This window comes from Aquarana catesbeiana, linkage group LG06 (assembly GCF_042186555.1).
Source record: "Aquarana catesbeiana isolate 2022-GZ linkage group LG06, ASM4218655v1, whole genome shotgun sequence".
Lineage (NCBI taxonomy): Eukaryota > Metazoa > Chordata > Amphibia > Anura > Ranidae > Aquarana > Aquarana catesbeiana.
The window spans coordinates 359078021-359098609 of record NC_133329.1 but is presented as its reverse complement, the minus strand read 5'-3'; the positions used below and the strand labels follow the sequence as shown (position 1 = coordinate 359098609).

Sequence of the window (20589 nt, the reverse complement as noted above, 5' to 3'; positions counted from 1 at the left end):
ATCGGCTAGTCCAGCTAACACTCCCCCTTCCACCCCAGGCAAAATTATTGCGGGTAGCTGCTGCTGCTCCCAACTATATACTATACCCAGTTGCAACTATATAAACAAGAAATGGAGCTGCATGTTCCAAATATGTGAGACCTACTGTATATTAATATATATTGCTAAAGCTCTACCGTGCAATACCAATACATATGTCACTCAAACAATATAAAAAAATTAATGAGTAAAAAAATCAGTTTCATATTAAATGCAATTTTATGCTTATAAGTGCTCAATATGTGCCAACACACACAAATACTTCTGATACCATGTCACTTCTGCCATTTGGAGGGCACACTGGCTCCATAGCGGCACGGAGCAGTGGCGCTCCTAGGGGAAATTGTCGGCAGGTCATTCTAGGTTACAGGCAAGGCTCTATACTTATGCGTGCATTTTTAATAAACAAATGCGTTGCGCTATGATGGCCTCTCTGGTTTATGTCTTTTAATTGAATATGAGTATACTGGGCAGTCAGTTCCTTTGATACCAGCAAGAAGCAGCAGACCTACAGAGGAGATATTGAAATTATCCTGAGTGCTATTTGACTTTTGTAAGTGAAGGGTAGGGCTGGGGAAAAAATCGATTTAAATCTTGAAAATCTTTTTCACCGCGCCGGTCCTGATGAGCTGCGGGCAGGAGTTTTTAGGCGAGGCCGCGGCTTCGGCCTAGTCCGCGAGGCCGGACGCCACAGACTAGGCCGAAGCCGCGGCCTTGCCTAAAAAGTCCTGCCCGCAGCTCCTCAAGACTGACGCGGTGATAAGGAAAAAAAAAAAACTCGATTGGAATCGTGAATCAAGTTTTTTTTTTTTTTTTTTTTTTAAGATTTTTTGTTTTGTTTTCAGAAAATCTCCCAGCCCTAGTGAAGGGCCAACCAAATACATAGACTAGGACTTTAAATATACCCCACCAGTGTTCTATGCACAGTGTTAAACCACCAACAATATAAAATCCAATATTTAGAAAACGTCTTTCCTTTTTGGGTCTATTGATGATACAAACTAGACATGTGAGCTTCTGTCTACAAATTTAGTGAATTTCTGTGCTTCTTCAGGACATTTGAAGCTGTTTTCATGTATCAGAGAACAGTACTTGATCTGTAAATAAATTAATAACCTTAAAGTGGTTGTAAAGACAGAAGCTTTTTAATCTTAATGCATTCTGTACATTAAGATAAAAAAACCTTCTGTGTGCTGCAGCCCCCTTAATACTTACCCGAGGTCCATCTAGATCCAGAAATGTTGCACGAGAGACTCGGCTGTTCGGGGCTCTCCCTGCTCATTGGCTGAGACAGCAGCTTGGCGCTATTGGCTCCCGCTGCTGTCAATGAGCAGGGGGTGGGGGCCAGGCCTCCGCTCCATGTCTGAATTGGATACAGGGAGCTGCGGCTTGGCTTGGGTGCCTCCATAGCAAGCCATTTGCGGTGGGGGCACGCAACAGGAGGGAGGGGTCAAGAGCGCCGAAGAGATACCCACGAAGAGGAGGATCCAGGCTGCTTTGTGCAAAACCATGGCACAGAGCAAGTAAGTATAGCATGTTTATTATTTTTAACAAAAAAAAAAAAAAAAAACAAGACTTTATCACTTTAACATAGGTTGTCATATAATGCTGTCTGGCCTTGAATGCACAGAGAGAGAGAGAAAAAAAACCCCACACATAACGCCCACTTGGCCTTTATGACCACAGCCACAACAAATAAAGTGGCACTGCTCAGCCAGGTCACCAATTGTGCTCCCACCAAGTACCTCAAACCGGTTTGTGGGAGAACACACAGGAGGGAGGGATATAATTAAGCAGGAAAAGTAAGTAGATAATATCCCCAAATTGAGATTTCCTTAAATTCTAAAAATAGTGTTTTTTTTTTTTGTTGTTTTTTTGTTTTTTTATATATATATTTTACAATATGCAAAGCACAGTATATTGTAAAAGGGATAAAGATTAACTTTATAGTTCCATGTCAAACAGCCATAACGATGAATGCCTTGTGCTGACCAACAAGGGTTAAATTGAGTGCTTTCCAGTTGTAATAAAGGGTCCCCTGCAATATTTTATGTCACACTTTATTTGCCCAGCGGTCTTTCAAACACAATTCTTTGGGAAAAAATACACTTCAATGAATAAAAAAAAAGAAACAGTAAGGTTAGCCCAATTTTTTTTTTTTTAATGTGAAAGATGATGTTACGCTGTGAGAATTGTGAGAGAATCGTGATCTATCTTCTAAGCAAAAAAAAATGTGATTCTCATTTTAGCCAGAATCGTGCAGCTAAGGTACTAAGACAAATAGAAAAGTGATATTTAGCAACTACTGAATCTGCAGAATGACTGGCTCCTTTAAACAGAGTCCCAGATAGCTAAAAGAAACCCTTTAAGCTAGACAATGAACGGTCCCTGGTGAAGATTGAGAAGAGGGAAAAGGGGTTTAAAGGTAACTCCACAGTAAAGATAGAATCTGCAGGTCTTCAGCTAGTACTTAAAGAACTGTAGATGATCCTGGTTGGTAGAGCAGAGCAATTTAGCTGGTATGTTAGCCACAAAATGATGCAGAGTCTTCCTGTGTAAGTTGAGTACAAAGTAATCACTGTGACTGCTTGGTTAATGGGTATTGTAGCCTCTGGAACTACAGATGGCAGTGATGTGAACAAAGCAGCGGTGTCAATGTTTAATAAATGGGCAGGTGCCGGCTCACCAATACTGTAACTGAGGATGCAGATGGTGATGAAGATGATGGTTGCTTTTCAGGATCTCCTTCAGGGTCCTGGCTCAGGGGGTGGCATCCGACCTCCGTCGTGCCTCAGCCCATCCGGATCTGGTGTACAGGTAGTGTAGATGTAGCAGGAGCGGCCTCCAGGCTGCCACCAGATAGGGAGGTGATGCTGTCCACAGATGCCCCTCTGAATACCTGCTTGAGGATTCTTTCTTGCACCGGCCACGACAGCACACAGACACAGATTTCCTGCTTGCAGATCCAGGCCAGAGTCCCAAGAGAGCGATCTAGGCCTAGACAAGCCTTTTTATATCCTCTCCCTGCAGTCTGTTCTTCTCTCCCAGTTGGCTGGTAGTTGTAGTTCAGACCAGTCCTTCTAGAAGTAAAACCACGGCACGCTGCACTGCACATCCCACAATGTTTTGCTCTGCTCAGTGCTCTATCTTAAGGAAATGACCATATGGAGTCCAGGCCAACACTAGGGGGAAACAATAGCTGACTCCTAGCTACATGGGGTTATAACACCTATCAGTGAGTGCCACGTCTGAATACTGTATGGTGGTAGCACCTTGAAGATTGCTTGTTGGAGCAGAACAAAGCACCAGTCACTTTACTGGACTATTTATATGTGTGTTGGAACTTATTGGGTGCTTGTGCATTATTGGGCGTAATTGCACTTTTTTTAATAAGACACTGATTTGTTTATCCTTGAATTGTTCATTATATTTATCTGAGTCACATATGTATTGGTATTGCACGGTAGCACTTTACATTGATATAGGTCTCACATGTTGGGTAAGCGCTGCTCCATTTTGTTTATGCAAGCACCACTACTTGGAATATTAATGCAGTGGAGGGAGATGTAGCCGCCAAACCGTTCCAGGCACACTGATAGGAGAGGTCTGTCTGTTTTCTGCACACATTCTCTGTATAGATTCAGAAAGGAGGCTAAGATGTAAGAGGAAGGCTCCAGTTCCAAGTGGAGAGATGGAAGTGCATTGTAGGGAGAGGCAGGGGTGCAGGAAGGTATGAAATAAATTGGCGTTTTCTTCCAAAATACATTGACTAATCTTTTTTTTTTTCTCTGCAATGAATGTTCATCTTTAAGCACAGTTGCGGTGCTAATTGAGCAGTATTAGCAGTTGACATATTGATTTGACTTGTTTGAAATTGTACTTGAAGCAGAATAGAGTTTATGCCGCTTTTATGCCAAAGGAGTCAGCCTGGAGAAACAGTCATCATGTCACATCTGACACAACAGAAGTAAATAAGCCTTTCTGCTCTGGAGATTCCCTGATGCGTTATTCATCTCATCCTACATTTTTTTAAATTTAATTAGTTTACTTTTCAACATACATAGAATACCAAGTGGTATTTGTACAGCTTTTTTTGGAAAACATGGTATAAGCCGTTTTCCTTCAGATCAGAGATCTGTACTACACAGTTTTATACATTGTCATTAGAAAATATTGCTACGGGTTAATTCTTCCGCTTTTTGCTTAGTAGCATCTAAGTCCATCCAAAAACTATACCAGCATATCAGTGATTCCTGACATGAGAGCGCACTTTGATTGGTATTTAACAAAGCTTAAGATTGATGTGTTAAGGGAATGCTTATTCCAGTGGCAGTTTCTAGGGTTGACTCAGAGAAAACATTCATTTTGAACCCTTAGACCTTTTAGACAGAGGGCAGGCTATACAGAGGAGCCAGGCATGTGGCAATCGGTATACTAATGCAGTATCGTAGCAGCCTAAGCTTCTGATAATTTTGTGTAAATAATATGTATCCAGGGGGTTACCACATTCTCTTATAAGTCGGGTAACTCCTCCGATTCTTGAAAGTGTACATTTTCGCCAGCACACCAAGGATTTTCAATTAATGTGTCCAATGGTTTTTATTGCAGAGAGATCACATCACAAAGACAAGTGCAGTTGTCTTTGTGATGTGATCTCTCTGCAATAAAAACCATTGGACCATGATTTAAGATCCTTGGTGTGCTGGCGAAATATGTACACTTTCCTGATGTTAAATCCAGTATCCAGCTGGTAATTGCTACAGCACCCATCATTGATGAGCCTTGTTTCCAGGAACGTCTGCGATTAGAAATATAGACAAGACCGTCTTCCGATTCTTGAACAACTGTGACTGGCAAATTTGCCTTGAACAGACCTCCTTTTAGGTAAGTCTTATGCAATTTTCTTTCCTTCGACTACGAGTTGAAAGAAAGAAAATTGCTTGATTCCCCCATTAACAAAGTCAATGTTGATGGGAGAATCCCTCCCTTTGCGCTATTGTATTCTCAAAGCAGGAGGTTTCCTGGCCATACAATGATCACTGCTGACAGGTATAACCGCCAGCAGTGACTGAACAACGAAAACCCGAAATGCTGGTTGTACAGAAGTTGATCACTAGATCGACTTCAGTACTACCAGCCTGCCCATAAGTAAATCTAAACTTTTTTAGTTCTGTCTATGGCCTTAAAACTTGGCCTATTCAGCAGTGACTGGGTGAATTTTGATTTAAGTATGGGCAGAGTGCTTGTAGAGAAGTTGATTTACCGATTGACTTCTGTACTACTTCCCTTTTGGAAAATTTCTGCTCGATCAGCACAACCAGCTATAGCCGGCAGCACTGGCAAGTGAGTTCTGACGGCGGGGAACTCTCCCTACTACAATACAAAAGGCACAGAGGGAGGATTCCCCATCCACCTTGATTGTGTGGATAGGGGAATCAAGTCATTTTTTTATTTTTTATTTTTTTCCTTCAACCAGCAAATCATCTATGGGCTGCCTTAGTAAGTTGATTCGCTCTCACAAAAAAGTGCATGAAGTCTTCCAAAGCTTTTGCAGTTGCTATTCCCCTTTCAGTATAACTAAACGGCAGCTCTGCAAGCGCATAGAAAGCACAAAAGCGGTAAAACCCTTTAAACTGCAATTACTTTTCAATTTACTCTAGTGTGATTGTTGGCAACTGGATTTATGCCGGGTCCTTTGTATTTGTGGGAGTCCGATGGTGAGATACCTTCACCCAAATTTACAGGTCTATCCAACTGCTAAAGACAATTCAGCCAAGTGATAGTGTCAGGCCCCTGAAGCCCGCCCCCCCCCCCCCCCCAAAATGGACACACCATAATATGAAATAAACCATTGGGTGGCCTATGTACAGTATAGGGGAGTGACACCTTTTGTTATGGCCTAAAACTGGCAGGATTTATAGACATTGAAGCTACAATGAGATAGTGTCTGAACTTTCAGACATCTACCAAAAAATGATTGGTGGTGTCTGTTAACAGCAAATTTGGTACTCGTACTACCAATGAACTAAGGGAGGGATAAGATTAAAAACCCTGAGGAGAATCTGGAATATATTAATGCTTTGTAATTGTGTTTTTTTCAGGCTTGAGAAGCTCTTATGCAAGTCAGCATAGCCAGTTGGGCCAGGACCTACGTTCAGCTGTATCCCCAGACTTACAGATTACTCCAATATATGAGGGTAGGACATATTACAGTCCAGTCTATCGCAATGCAAACCATGGAACAATTGAGCTGCGGCAAGGTTCCCAGACTGCAATTTACCGCACTGGCTCAGGTGTGTATTCTGCTTAGGTTGTCTGTTCCTGAAAACCTTTTCTTTTTTAGTACAATTTACAGTAAGAAATGATCTCAAATATAGATTGCTATTTTATCAGCTGCTGACCAATGCCCTAGTTTTAAGGATATGAGACGGCAAGATCAGACAGCCAAAAGATCTTTTCACTGACATGCACAGTCTCTTTTCGATTTTACAGGCATGTTTATGCAGGCACACCTGGTAAGAGCTTTATCTTAAAATGTACCTTAAAGCCTGGTACAAACTAATAGTTTTTTTTCGTTCAACCCAGCGAGTTGAACGAAAAAAACCTGACAGCTCCGATCAGAGCTGCTGTACTAACCATCCCCCCCCCCCCCCCCGCCAGAACATTCCGATCACTTTCTGTCGGACCGACTGACATACAGTTATGCTCAAAAGCTTGCATACCCTGGCAGAAATTGTGAAATTTTGGCATTAATATTGAAAATATGACTGATCGTGCCAAAAAACTGTCTTTTATTTAAGGATAGCAGTCACATGAAGCCATTTATTATCACATAGTTTTTTAAATCCTTTTTAAATCATTACAGAAATCACCCAAATAGCCCAGATAAAAAGTGTAAATACCCTGGTGTAACGAGCCCCTTGCTCGCTCGGTTCCACTCTCCCGACACTCCTCTGCTGCTATAGAATCAGACTGCAGATCGCAACATCTGATTGCTCGGTCATCCGATGCTCCGGGATTAGAACTACAGCTCTGTGCCGTTCTAACCCAGTTGTGATAGCTCAGAACAAACACCAGGCAGGCTGTATGTAAGTTCAACCAGGAATCTATCTTTATTGACAGGAAGTCTTATTTATACAATAAAAGAGGAGGTGCAGGCCTCCTGCTCATATTACTCTAACAATACAGCTGTAACCTAATTAACCTAATTAACATGAGCTAATTAACTAATCCCTTTAGACAGCCTATATGACTCAGACATGACCGTTAGGCCAGACTGGCCGTCTTGTTGTTCAGAAAATCCAATCAACATTTTCACAATCAACATAGACTCTTCTTCACACAATAGCAGAGTTAATTACCACAAATAACAATGGGGATCTAATGACTCTTAGATCCCATAGTAGACTTATTTACAATACACATTTTAGCAGACAACAGACAGACAGGTGTTGGAATTTACATCAGCATCTCCTAACAGTATCTGTCCCAGCATTATGAATCAGCCACTATTCCAGTATGGCAAATCCAGGGTCCCCAGAGTCTGTGTGTCCTGGGGGACCAGGACCCGAATCCACAGTAATACCACCTCAAGGGTCCCCAGGCATACAGCTCACAAAGAGCACTGTTCTCCCAAATGCAAGGGCCCACGATCGATCGGCAAGAGGCTAGCATACAGTCCCTTCCAAAAGTCTCTCTCCTGGCTAGGTCTGTCACACCTGGAATGTTTGGCTTAGGTACAGACACAGAAGGTGGCACACACAGGTTAAAATGACAATTAAACCTTATTTTTCCACATTTGTGGCTTTTTATATCACAATTAGTGTCTGTGTATAAATAGTCAATGAGTTTGTTAGCTCTCACATGGATGCACTAAGCAGGCTAGACACTGACCCATGAGGAGGTAGAAAAGAACAGTCAAAAGACCTGAGTAACAAGGTAATGAAACTTTACAAAGATAGAAAAGGATATAAAAAGATATCCAAAGCCTTGAATATCCCAGTCAGTACTGTTAAATCACTTAAGTGGAAAATTAGCCAAGGTCAGGTAAGGCAAAAAGATTGCAGCCACAACTGGCCAAAGAATTGCTCAGGATACATAGAAAAACCCACAGGTAACTGCAGAAGAAATACAGGCTGCTCTCCAAAAAGACGGTGTGGTTGTTTTTAAGGAGCACAATTCAATGATACTTGAACAAAAAAGAGCTGCATGGTTGAGCTGCCAGAAGGAAGCCTTTACTGCGCCAGTGCCAATGCGGCATGTCAAGGTGTTGGGCATATTGTAACCAGGCTTCTGGCAACGTGACCATGCAGTTCTTTTTTGTTCAAGTATCATTGTATTGTGCTCCCTAAAAGCAACCACACCATCTTTTTCCAAAGCAGCCTGTATTTCTCCTGAGTTTACCTGTGGGTTTTTCTTTGTATCCCGAACAGTTCCTGTGGCAGTTGTGGCTGAAATCTTTCTTGATCTACCTGACCTTGGCTTGGTATCAAGAGATCCCCAAATTTTCCACTTCTTATTAAGTGATTGAACAGTACTACTGGCATATTCAAGTCTTTGTATATCTTTTAATCCTTTTCCATCTTTGTAAAGTTTCTTTACCATGTTACGCAGGTCTTTTGAGTCTAGCCTGCTTAGTGCATCCATGTGAGAACTAACAAACTCACTGACTATACACAGACACTAATTGTGATTTAAAAAGCCACAAATTTGGGAAATTAATCTTTAATTGCCGTTTTAACCTGTGTTCCACCTTCTGTGTCTGTACCGAGGCCAAACATTCCAGGGTATGTAAACTTTTTGTCAGGGCCATTTGGGTGATTACTGTTATTATTTAAAAAGGATCCAAAAAACGATGTGATAATAAACGCCTTTTGTGATTGATATACTTAAAAGACAGTTTTTTGGCATGATCAGTCATATTTTCAATAATAATGCCAAAATTTCACAATTTCTGCCTAGGTATGCAAACTTTTGAGCACAACTGTACACATGGGCCGAATTATGGATGGTTTTTATTGAACCGGCTGATGTGTCCCAACATTTGACCCGTGGGTACGGTGCTTTAGAGTGTCTATATTATTAAATCTATCTGATTTGAATAAATGACTTCTAGGGAAATTTAACAATTTCATAATAGATTTTTTGAAGCAATGAGCTTCCTGGCGATCTCAAAAACCCCACACCTAATTTTTCAGGCTACTAGATCTTTTGAGTTCTAGTTTGTATGGGAGCTCACTGGAATATTAAGGACAAGTAGGATTAATTTTCCAAATTCTGGTGGATGTTTTAATTTTGCCATAAAAAAAGTGACAAAATAATGAATGTTATAATAGGAATTGATTGTCCTCCATACGACCTATTCATTTAGTATGGTTGCATAACTAAGTTCTATGCTTAGCTGATGAAAGGGTAATTACATATTGTCATAGAACGTAGATTTGGGCAAAACCACCCACCATACAAGTCATATCATTAATTTTAACTAAGCTTCACCCTGTGTACCAGGATCTAACTCCTTTGGATAATGTTGTTCTTTAGGTCATAAATAGTTTACTGTCATGATGCCATCGAGGCCGATCTACAGTATAGCTTCATAGAGTTGGCTTTAAAGATGATGGGACTTAAATATAACACAACCTTCATCAAGGGGTATCTGGATTCTGGAAAAGCTTGTATTTTAATAGGTTCTGATTTGGGACACTTCATTAATTAAATGATAAATTAGCAAATTAGACAGCTAGGTTCATAACATGAATGGATTAAAAATTAGAGCCTCTCAAAAGGGTAAGGTTAAATGCAGATATTTAATTTAATATCAAACCTTTCATAAAAGAAATATGTGAACTGTCATTGTTAATTTTGGATGCAAAGTCCAGCGTGTTCGTTTTCTATATTGAACAAAAGTACAATGTTCTACTATACTGCCCCTAACCGTAAAACAGACCTTACAACTCCTAAAATTAACCATTAGCGCTAACCTGATCATAGCCCTTAACTATTAATAAAGTCCTTGACAAAAACCTACCTTACCTTAATCCATAACACTGCACAAACTCCTTCAGCTACATACTTCTCTTAACTGGAGTTGTCAGTACTGAAAGGTAGATGCCATTTCTTATAATAAATGTTGCAGATCCACCAGTGCTGAAATCTACAGGTTTGACTATTGTTGTGCTCCTCATAAAAATATAAGATGCTAGATGGTCAAGCTGGTCTTTTGTCTTCATTACAATGACCCTGAACAAGTATGCAGATGAGTGATTCTGATTTCATTGCTGCATTTTTGTTATGGGTTCGTAAAAGCCAGGGGATAAAAATGCTGTCCATGCAACTAGCGTTTGCAGGTAGAAATCAACAATGGTGGCTTACATGGTTATCTCATGGCAGGTTTCTATTAATCGCTTCATAGGCAGCATGTGAAGTTCCCTATGAAAATGTTTTACAGTTATTTTGTACTACTTAGTATTACTGTACTAAGTATTAGTATTACTGTTAGACATTTGTCTTTAAAATTAAACAAAATAGGGTTCATTTACTAAAACTGGAGAGAGCAAAATTTGGAGCAGCTGTGCATGGTAGCCAATCAGTTTCTAACTTCAGCTTGTTCAATTAAGCCTTGACAAAAAAAATGGAAGCTGATTGGTTTCTATGCAGAACTGCACCAAATTTTGCACCCTCCAATTTTTGTAAATCAACCCAACTGTGTTTCTAGCTCTGTTAGAAGGTCCTACAAATGTCACCAGTATAGTTTTAGGCTCTTATCTTACCAAACTCTTCTCACTCTTCACTTCTTTAGTATTGCAGATCTTATCCAATAACTGTCAATAGGGGCCCATTCACACCAGAGGGCTCAGTGGTGTAAAATGCATACATGCTGGTGTGCGTTATAACAGCACATCATTTACTTTTTTTTTCATTTTATTGAAAGCTAACGACAAACACTTCCAAAGATTGCTGTGTGTTGCTACATGTTGTGCATCTCTTTGTTTAAAAATACAAACATACAGAATTTTTATGCAATGCACACCAACGCCCTTTTAGGTCTCAAGCACACTGGGCAAAAAAAATGCTCCTTGTACAGGCATATGCTTTTTCTTCTAGCAATGTAGAAGCAACTCTGTGTTGGCCTTTGTGCCCATGCACATTTGGATGTTTACATCCATATTGAAGAGGAGCTTTTACCGGCTGAAAAAAAAGCGCGATTTTGAGAGGAGGTTTCGGGCAGAAAAAATAAAAAGGGTTACACAAAACCCGCATAAACACAGCATTAAGGCGTTTTCAAATATAAATTTATTATAGTGAAAAATGAGCTTATAAATGCAAATGCACAGAAACCCACCTAAATGCAATGCAAACTATTATGCTAATTTTTTTTGCTGCTTTTTTCTGCCAGAGGTACTGGCATTTTTCAGGCACATAGTGTGCAATGCACCCTTAGGCTCGATTCACACCTATGCATGTTGCTTTTGAGCGTTTTTGGAGGGTTTTTTTTCATGCTTGCCACGTTTTTGAGCCGCGTTTTTGCCGCGTTTTTGCCGCGATTTGCGTTTTGCGTTTTTTTTTTTTTTTTTTTCATTTTTTTTTACAGTCTTAAAAAAAATTACAAAAAAAAAACGGCAAAAACGCATCAAAAACGCTGCAAAAACGGTGCACTTGCGTTTTTGATGCTTGTCCATTGAAAACCATTACATGCAAAACGCTGCTTTTTGCATGAAAAAAAGTCCCCGACCCTTTCCAAAAACGCAGAGATACAAAAAAGCATTGATGTGAACATGTTCCATAGGAACCCATGTTAAAAAATTCCCGTGCATTTCTGCAAAATGCAAAATGCATCAAAAAACGCGCTAGTGTGAATGGGGCCTTAGGGTGTGAACAGGGCACATAGAAAACAATTGTGTTTGCATTGAGCCTGCATTGATCATAGCTCCATGCACCTGGTGTGAACAAACGCTCAGACAAAAACTATATTCAAAAGGACGAGGAACTTTGCAATAGGCCATAATCTTGTAATAAAGCATATTTGAAAGGTATAGGATGGGATTATGGAAGCTGAGATAAAAAGGCTGAGCTTGTCTTTTGATTGAAGTGGTCTAGTTTTTGTTTATAAGTGGTTCTGTGATTCCTTGTGAACTGACGCAGAGGTATCCCAATTAATCAATGCTTACCAGTTTGTTTTGGACACAGTAAAGCCGTATGTCTGCAGCCTACGACAGTGATGGAAGCTCAGGAGTTAGCAGCGGGATGATGAATGCGCTATATACATGAGATGTGACCGTGTTACACCACACAATAGTCATTTGTACAGGACCTTTTGTATCAAACAATTACCAAAGGACCAGTAAATCAAGCGGCACTGATTAAATGAGAGCCCCGTGGAAAATGATTTAGGCTAATGGTTTGATGGACATGAAAATAATACAGTGTTGACAATTTGCTGTACATAAAACTCTGGCAGAATGTTCTGCAGCACAAAAGTTTGTGTGACCTGGGAATTTTCCACTTCAGCATTGCTAATGCAAATCAACTAGTCTGTTGCGTTAGCCATTTAATGAAGACTTCTGCTAAGCACTATTTACATGTAAATACTTAATATAACACACTGTTCATGTGATTTTTGAGGCTGATAAACACATGGAAACATTAAAAAAATGATATGGGTTACGGTTACTCCTAAACAAGAGCTGAAGTAAAGCACATCTAGGTCCAAAAAGAAAAATAATTTTCCCCTGCACATACATTGCATGCCTCTCACTGATTTCCAATCATTTTTATGGGAAAGCAGACAACAGATGGCTGTTGGTATCCAGAGCCCCGACTGGGCAAAGTGATGGCCTGTCTTTAAGTGTCCATATTTTTTTTTTTTTTTTTTTTTATTATTTACTACATTTTTTATTTCAGGAAAGGATTTGAACACCTGACAATTTTTTTTATTTTATTTTTTTAATACCTGTTTTTATTTTCAAGGCTTTCATTCAGAATTTGTAATTCTGAATAAAGCTAATATATATTTCTAAATTGTTGCGATATACTAAATGCAAATCTTTTATTTTTTTAAATTTTCGATGAAGTGGAGAGGGATTAGAACCCCTGTCATATTTGTGTTACTGTCTTTCCCCCCATTATAGAGATTCACCCTCTCTAATTGTCCTGTTTACCATTATCTCTGAAAGTAAAAGAAAATCTCAAATTTTGGGTTGTCCCCAGAACAGTAATAAGGGGAAATGTTCCTGGCGAACATGGTGACACTAGTTTTGGTGACAAACAAGGATTTCCTCTCATTTCCCGTTTTCGCAACGGCACAAGATTAAAGGAAAATCTCCACAATTGAACACAGATGGCAAGAAAAAAAATGACATGGGTTATAACCCTCTCTTACTCTATCCAAAAATGAAGAAAAAAAAAGTTTTGCTTACCTTCAGTTCTACTAAGCTTTTTATGCCTTGTCTAGTATATCAAGTTTTTTTATTGCTTCCTTTGTCCCCGAGGTAGATTCATCTTCTAAGTCTCCCAGCAAAAAATAGACTGCTGGGTTTTAATCCTTCCCTACTATATCCTAGTAAATAAATAAATTGGCTATATACACGCCTTAAATACACTAGAAATATGTCATGAGGATGCATATAAGGGACATGGTGCCTAAATGCGCAAGTCAACCCACTTTTTAAAATCCTTTGCTTAATAACTTGGAACACATGCACAGTTCTGTTAATTCAGAAAGCAGTTATTTTACAACCTTTCTGATTCTGTAGTCACATGTACAGGAAGGTTGCATGAAATGATTGGCAAAACACTGCAGTCCCAGTCAAAAGGAGAAATTTGAGGAGCATTAGTTTGCAGCTGACTGGAGTATTTCCCAAGTCCTTTGAAAGACCATAATTAAAGTTCTTTTAGTGCTGGGGTTGCATTTTAATCTTTGGCAGTGTGCTTTGGTAATGGAGTTTGTATGGTTTCCTCTAATTTGTAGGTTTTGCTCCCTTTTTTGTTCTTTTTTTTTTTCCCACTTTTCCTCCCACAACCCAAAAGGTAACTCTGCTGAAGAACATTCTAGTTCTTCAGACTCCACTTCAGACTGATGGCTGTGATTAACCATGTCCTGTCTAATACAATACACAGAGCTTCAAAAAGGTTGGCTGAAGACCTAAAAAGATAATGATCATGCACAAATATTAAATGTATTGTGCAAAAAAAATAAAAAGCAAGATGAAATAAATAATAAAAAGCAAAAGTACCATAGGTGTGGACCCCGCCTTAAATTAATCCCTAGCCCTAATTGCTTAATGGGAGTACTATTAAAGTGTATCTAAACTCAATAACAAAAAAAAAATTATATTTTAGGGGTTACCAGTTCTTGCATAATGTGGCTACATTACACTGCTTTTTTCAGGCTTTTTTCTCTTTATTTCATCTTTTGATTCTGCTAGTAGTGCAATATAACACTACAGAAACACCCCCTTTCCTTATCTGCCTAACATAGGGATAGAGGTTCTATAATCTTTATTATAATATATTCTTTATTATAGATCCTTTTTTTGCACTTATCAATCAGATATAAGAAAACACATTCAATGGTATATTAAACAGACTAAAAAGAGGAAATGGGATAAGTTTATTGTTTGGGTTTACATATTATTTAACAACTTGCTACACAGCCACATTACATTTATTGCGGCAGGGAGGCAGCTGCATGCTTAGCGATGTACTGGTACATCACTGAGCACATTTGCACTAGTGCACCCCTGGGACGTGCAGCGGTGCGGTCCCATGACTGCTGTGTCCGGTGAACACAGCGGATTACGGCGCTCAGTACCTGGCCACTGTGAGGGGCCATGGTAACATGTGATCGCTATGATTGGTCATAGTAATCACATAGTTAAAATGTAAACAAAACAGTCATGAATGCACATGGTACCTGGGCCAATCACAACACCCTGTATCATGTAATTAGCTGTAGCCACTCATAAATCACAAGCTGTCATATAAAAGCCATCCATGACAGCTAAAAAGCTAAAACTATTGATTATAACCGAGATCATCACTGTTCTAAGCAGTAGTCATATAAAAATCTGCCCCCCCCCCCCAGAGCAGTGCAATGATACTATGGTGACACTGAACTACTCTGATGATGGGATGTAAAAAAAGGGTAAAATTTAAATTTCTATGATCACTGTAAACAAAATGTGGAAACAAAAACCCCAAATTTTATTTGTCTTCATTTTCCAAATAATGACAAAACTTAAAAAAACTCACCATGCCTCTTACTAATTACCTTGGACTGTCTATGTTCCATAAAAGGGTAATTTGGGGGTATTTGTACTGTTCTGGCAGTACATGTCTTTTACCAAATACATGTAGCAGAATACATTTTGGCCTAAATGTATGAAAACATTTGATTTTATTGGATATAGTGGGGTTTTTTACAACATTTTTAGTCGCTTATATAGCAAAATTATAAATTAAAGTAATGAAATATTGAAATATGGCCCTACAATAATAATTGCTCATGCCAACGTTTGTGGCGATGCCTTGCATGTGTAAATCACGTTTACACATTTGTGCTGGACCTATGTGTGCATTTGTGTGTATGTGTGGGGGTACTTTTAAAGATTTTTTTTTTTTATTGAACTTTGTTTTCACAGTGGGGTGAACAAGCCCCCTTGTGATAGTTTTGGGCAGGTGACAGGTGGTCTGTTTTAAGACGACATAGGTCATGATGTCTCCCCTGACCTCCAAAGCATCTAACCAAGCACAGATTGTGTAACAGTGAGGAAATGATGTCTCTGAAACCAGAGGAGACAAAATCCTCATCACTTCCGGGATCATTTGTCACAGAGGAGATTGGGGAACAGATGTTCTACCATCTCCTCTTTGGGCAGCCACCCTGACTGCTTACTAAGGTCCTGGGCTCTCCAGAGGAACAGGAAAGCCGGGGAGCCACTGCCCAGATAACTTTTACATGACCGCAGATCACTGGCTGAAAAAATGGTACAGGATCATCCTGGTATTAACCACTTCCTATTTGTACATTTATATATGAACATCGAATGGGAAGTGGTTAAAGCAGATCTGCAGCTAACACTTTTTAATCGATTAGTGCAAGAGTTTGTTTTTTTCTTTTTTGGATAAAAGTTTTACATAAAAAAGAATGTTGACCATTGAATGCTCCCCTGTTGATATAACTTTTAGGGTGTAACATGTTACTAATCACTTGCTTCCCACGTGTGGGGGTTCTTCATAGTTAATATTGGTGACACTGCATGGGACGCCACCCACAGAGTTGCATCATTCGTTCATAGAGATCTGTGAGTGAGAAAACTACAAGTCTTATCTACTACCACAGTAGTTGTCAATGGGCTGTGAGTGCGGTATTTAGCACACTTGTAGTCTATTGACACTTCTTCCAGTTTTCTAACTGAAAAGCATGTAGAGAGTTACAAGCAGAGAACTGGAGGAAGAGTGTGCAGGAGCCTGACATTGCACTCGCAATCCACTAATTGTGCATACAATGCTTTGCAGGCTTCTGTGGAGAAAAGAAATGCGTATTTTTTTTTCTTGCTAAAATGTGTGCATGTATTATTTCTGTCTTAAAGGTGAACTTGGCCTTTAAAGCAAGTTGATAAATAACAGACTTGCTGGCCAGATCACCTGGGGAAAATTAATGCGACTACCAAATCAAAAAATTGGTAATCTGCAGTATATTACATTAAATGACTGGTGAGGAATGTGAAATGGGGTGGGCTGAAGGAGACCCTATCTCCCGATTTCAGCATAGGTGTCACTGCTGCGTGACACCACAGAGCTGGAGACACAGTGAGTAACACTACCTGTGATTAGAGTTGCCGTTAAAAGTCCCCACTATAATTCTCAGATCAGCAGATGACCTTGATCAAGAGCACCTAAGCTGGCTGAACTACCCCCCCCAGCACTGACACTGATCCCATTCCCCCACCAAGGAGTAAGAGAAGGAATAAAAATAGAGAATACATGGAAGGGAGAGGAAAAGACGGGGAGGAGCAAATAAAAAGGGAGAGAAAGAATAAGAGAACAAGAAGGATGGCTAGAGAGAAAATGATGCACATCAAGCTCCAGCTTCCCTTCCAGTATAGCGCTCCCTGCTGGAGAGTTGTGTGGCTTTGCTCTCAATCCTGGGGCCAGTAGGAGTGCAGGACAGGATCTAGGTGTCATGGAGGGTCTCAGCATATATGCTGTTTTTATGCCTGCTTGTTCAAACCCAAGCCTGCAACACTGCAGTGGAGCTCCATCTACAGGGAAGAGTCTCATTTGGAGCTGGAGGTGGAGAGGAGCTTGCTGATCAGCACAGAGTTTTTCTGAAAATACACAGAAGCTTCTTGTGGCCACTAGGTTTGGGTGAACTGCAGCTCACATGGTAGGTTGGCAGGGAAGTGTGCAATTTCCTGCTGTGAAGTGTGTGTATGTGTGCGTGCCTCTGGGAGGGTGGTAATCTTGGGGTGCAATACTCTCACATTCTTCTGGGTTCTGATTATCTATTGCTTGAGCTGCACATTCTCCTCACCCTGAAAATATTTCTGTGCGGTCTGACAGGCTAATTGCCGACCCAATGATCACTCCTCTTTCATTGATACCCAGTTTGAAATGGCTTGATGCAAATTTATATCCATTCTGATTGGAGTGCATTCATGTGACGAGCCACTGCAAAAATGTCAAAAACTTCTTTAGGGGCCTCGCATTTCAATAAAAGTAAAAATTGAAAATAAACGGAGAACTGGAGTTCAAATTAATTTGAGCCAGTCAGATGTCTGTTTATTTTTGGGAAAACCTTAAAGCAGACCTACACTGCATCTAAGCACCACAAACAGAAAATGCTATTTCATTAATTTTTAATAGTCCGAGCAAACTCCCTCATCCATCCATGTCTCCATGCTTTATTTTGCTAAGAAATCACTTTGAAAAACACCCTCCTAGCATTGGCTGTGGCCATCTTGAGTAAGGGCAGATGATTCATATAGCTTTTACTTCCTGGAATCCCTTCACTTAGGCATGCAGACAGGAGGGTGTGCTTAGCTGAGAAAACCCCACCTACCTATCACTCACAGCCTTGTTGGGCCATGGAAAGTTTTGTGAATTTGAAAAAAACATTTATCGGGCACTGGTCTCCCTACATTTAAGAACCACTACCCAAATATCTACCCGAATAAAAAATGGAGGTTCTACCTTTTGGCAACCAATTAAATTCCAGTGGATTTTTTTGCCGGGCATTTAAAAATGAATTCCTCTGTCATGCCTTTACTGCATTTGATAGACCCCAGCCACAATTCGTATTCAGTTATGGTACAAACTCTTCAACCATTAATTCGTATAGTTCCTTGCAGCTCTTTTTTCTGCATATTTGTAGCTGTGAGCTTCATATTAAGGTTTAGGTCGCTTTTAGGTTTTACTATGCAATATAAATTGTGAAATAAAAGCCCTTGAACAGCTCTCTTTTAATAAAAGGCAGAGTTATAGCAAAGTTGCTCCAGTCTGACGTGCCCATTAAAAAATAAAGACTTGTCTGCTCTTCTGTGTTCTGATCCTTGACCATTCTGTGCGCCTGAACTCTATAAATGGCTTGTGTATGCAGCCCGGTCTATCTTGTGTCTTGTCAGAGACAGGCCTCCCATTAGCCTCACTGACCTCATGCAAATAACCTTCCCTATTAAACATCCATTAGGTGTGCTGGTGTAATGTGCCTGTCAGCACTGGCTATGGTGCTATCATAACATGCTGTTGTGAAAAAGGGTAAATGCTTAACTTATTACTGTCTTACCCTTCCACTTCGCGTTTTTAATGATTGCCTGTTCTAGGTCATTAGCACTTCTGTGTATGATGCATTCTGACCTTTGAAGGCTTCTAGTAAACCTGTAATTTTGCAAACGCTTATAAACTGCTGCTTGAAGCATTTTAAAGTGTACCTGTTATCAAATTAAAATTTACATTTTTTGACAAAGCAAATAAAGCACTTTAAAACTAGCCGTTACCTGTGGCTTTAAGCACTGTGGAGAAACTCCTCCTCAAAGCTCTCATTTTGTATGCCAGTGTGGGTTCGGCTACCTTTTAATGTAAACAAACAGCAGGTGCTTGTATGCTGTTAAGACATGTTCACCACACACACACATTGTGATAAAGTGCAGTAACACACCATGCCTGCACCGCTGTACTATTTATTTTAAATAGAACCCCAGCACAGCCCCACATAATGCCTATGTTACCCCATACTACAATGCGCAATTTGTGATGTGCTTCACCGCAGAATTAAACCTGTTCTAAATTTTTGTGCCTTGAGCATTACATTTCATTAATTTCAAAAGGTTTCTCTAATGCAGTGGGCCTCAGTTAGGGAGGTTAGGGGTGGCTTATTGCAAGTGCACTTTAACATTTTCATGAACACAATGGGAGCCCTAAAACCTGCAGCACACTAATGCACACATTTGATGTTCAGCTGGCCAAGTCAAGCTCTGCCTCCTATTGTAATGGATTTGCCCAAATTACAAATAAGGGGTTACAGGGATCACTAGAAGAAGAAAACCTTTTTAAGTGCTCTTGGGGTAGGCATAAAGATAATGGTTAGCAGCTAGTATTACTGGGTGCCTATTCTGGATTTTATTCGATTAAACTGTTTTATAGCTTTTACGAAATTACATATTTACTTTAAACTGACTTCAACATTTTAACACTACAGTTTACCTTTATCCTAGAATATTTATTATAATTGTATTTGATTTATTTTCACTACTAAATATTAGGCTTAATTAACTAAACTGTATCATTTGTGCCTTAGTCATTATATTCAGTAATGAGAGCTGAAAGTAGCAATAGAATAAAAATCTTTATTCTTTATGTACAATTACTTTTTGCACCCCGTGTGAGTGATGTAGTGAATGTTTGCCTTTTAATAGGTTTTTTTTCTCCTGTAAAAATCTTATGAAATGTAAAATAATGACCTTTATGGAAAAAACACAAGAGGGCAGAATTTTCGATATGGAACCAAGATCAAAAACAGGGGGACATGACCTCAGAATAACAGGTGGAACGTTCAAAACTAGTCTTAGAAAGTATTTTGCTGAAAGGGTAGTTTATGCTTGGAATAGACATCCAGCAGAGGTAGCGAGTCAGTCAACCGTAAATGGCTTCAAACATGCTTGGGACAACCAGATGTATACTCAGACAAAGGTAACAAAAAAATTAAATACAAAAACATATATAAATAAAAAAAAACTCGATGGACCACGTCTCTTTTCTGACGTCACTTTTCTATGTTTCTGTGGTCAAGCCTGGAGCAAACAGAATCTAGAGCAGTCATGCATGGCAATCAGTTTCTATCTTTCATTTTCAAAGCTTAAATGAGCATGCTAAAGATAGAAGCTGATTGGTTGCCATGCACAGCTGCTCCATATTTTGTCTGCTCAGTACATTCCCCCATTGTCCAGTTTTGATAAATTCCCCCATTGTCATTTGTAAATATAATGTATTCTTCTTTGAATATCCAGTGTGTGTGCATACAATGACGCACCGTGGGGCCAAGTTAATTTCAAA

The 20589-nt window shown here is 39.7% G+C and overlaps 1 protein-coding gene across 8 annotated transcripts in view; it reads left to right on the top strand.

The window, feature by feature from the left end:
* The window catches only part of PKP4 (plakophilin 4), a 471675-nt gene that overhangs the window by 337918 nt on the left and 113168 nt on the right, over positions 1 to 20589 (top strand). For 6 of the 8 annotated variants that reach the window (XM_073634112.1, XM_073634111.1, XM_073634113.1 and 3 more), the window contains one exon: positions 6141 to 6332. The exons of the other annotated variants lie outside the window; for them this stretch is intronic. In XM_073634112.1, coding sequence (XP_073490213.1) covers positions 6141 to 6332 — 192 coding nt within the window. The remainder of the gene's footprint in view (positions 1 to 6140; positions 6333 to 20589) is intronic. 8 annotated transcript variants of the gene reach the window in all.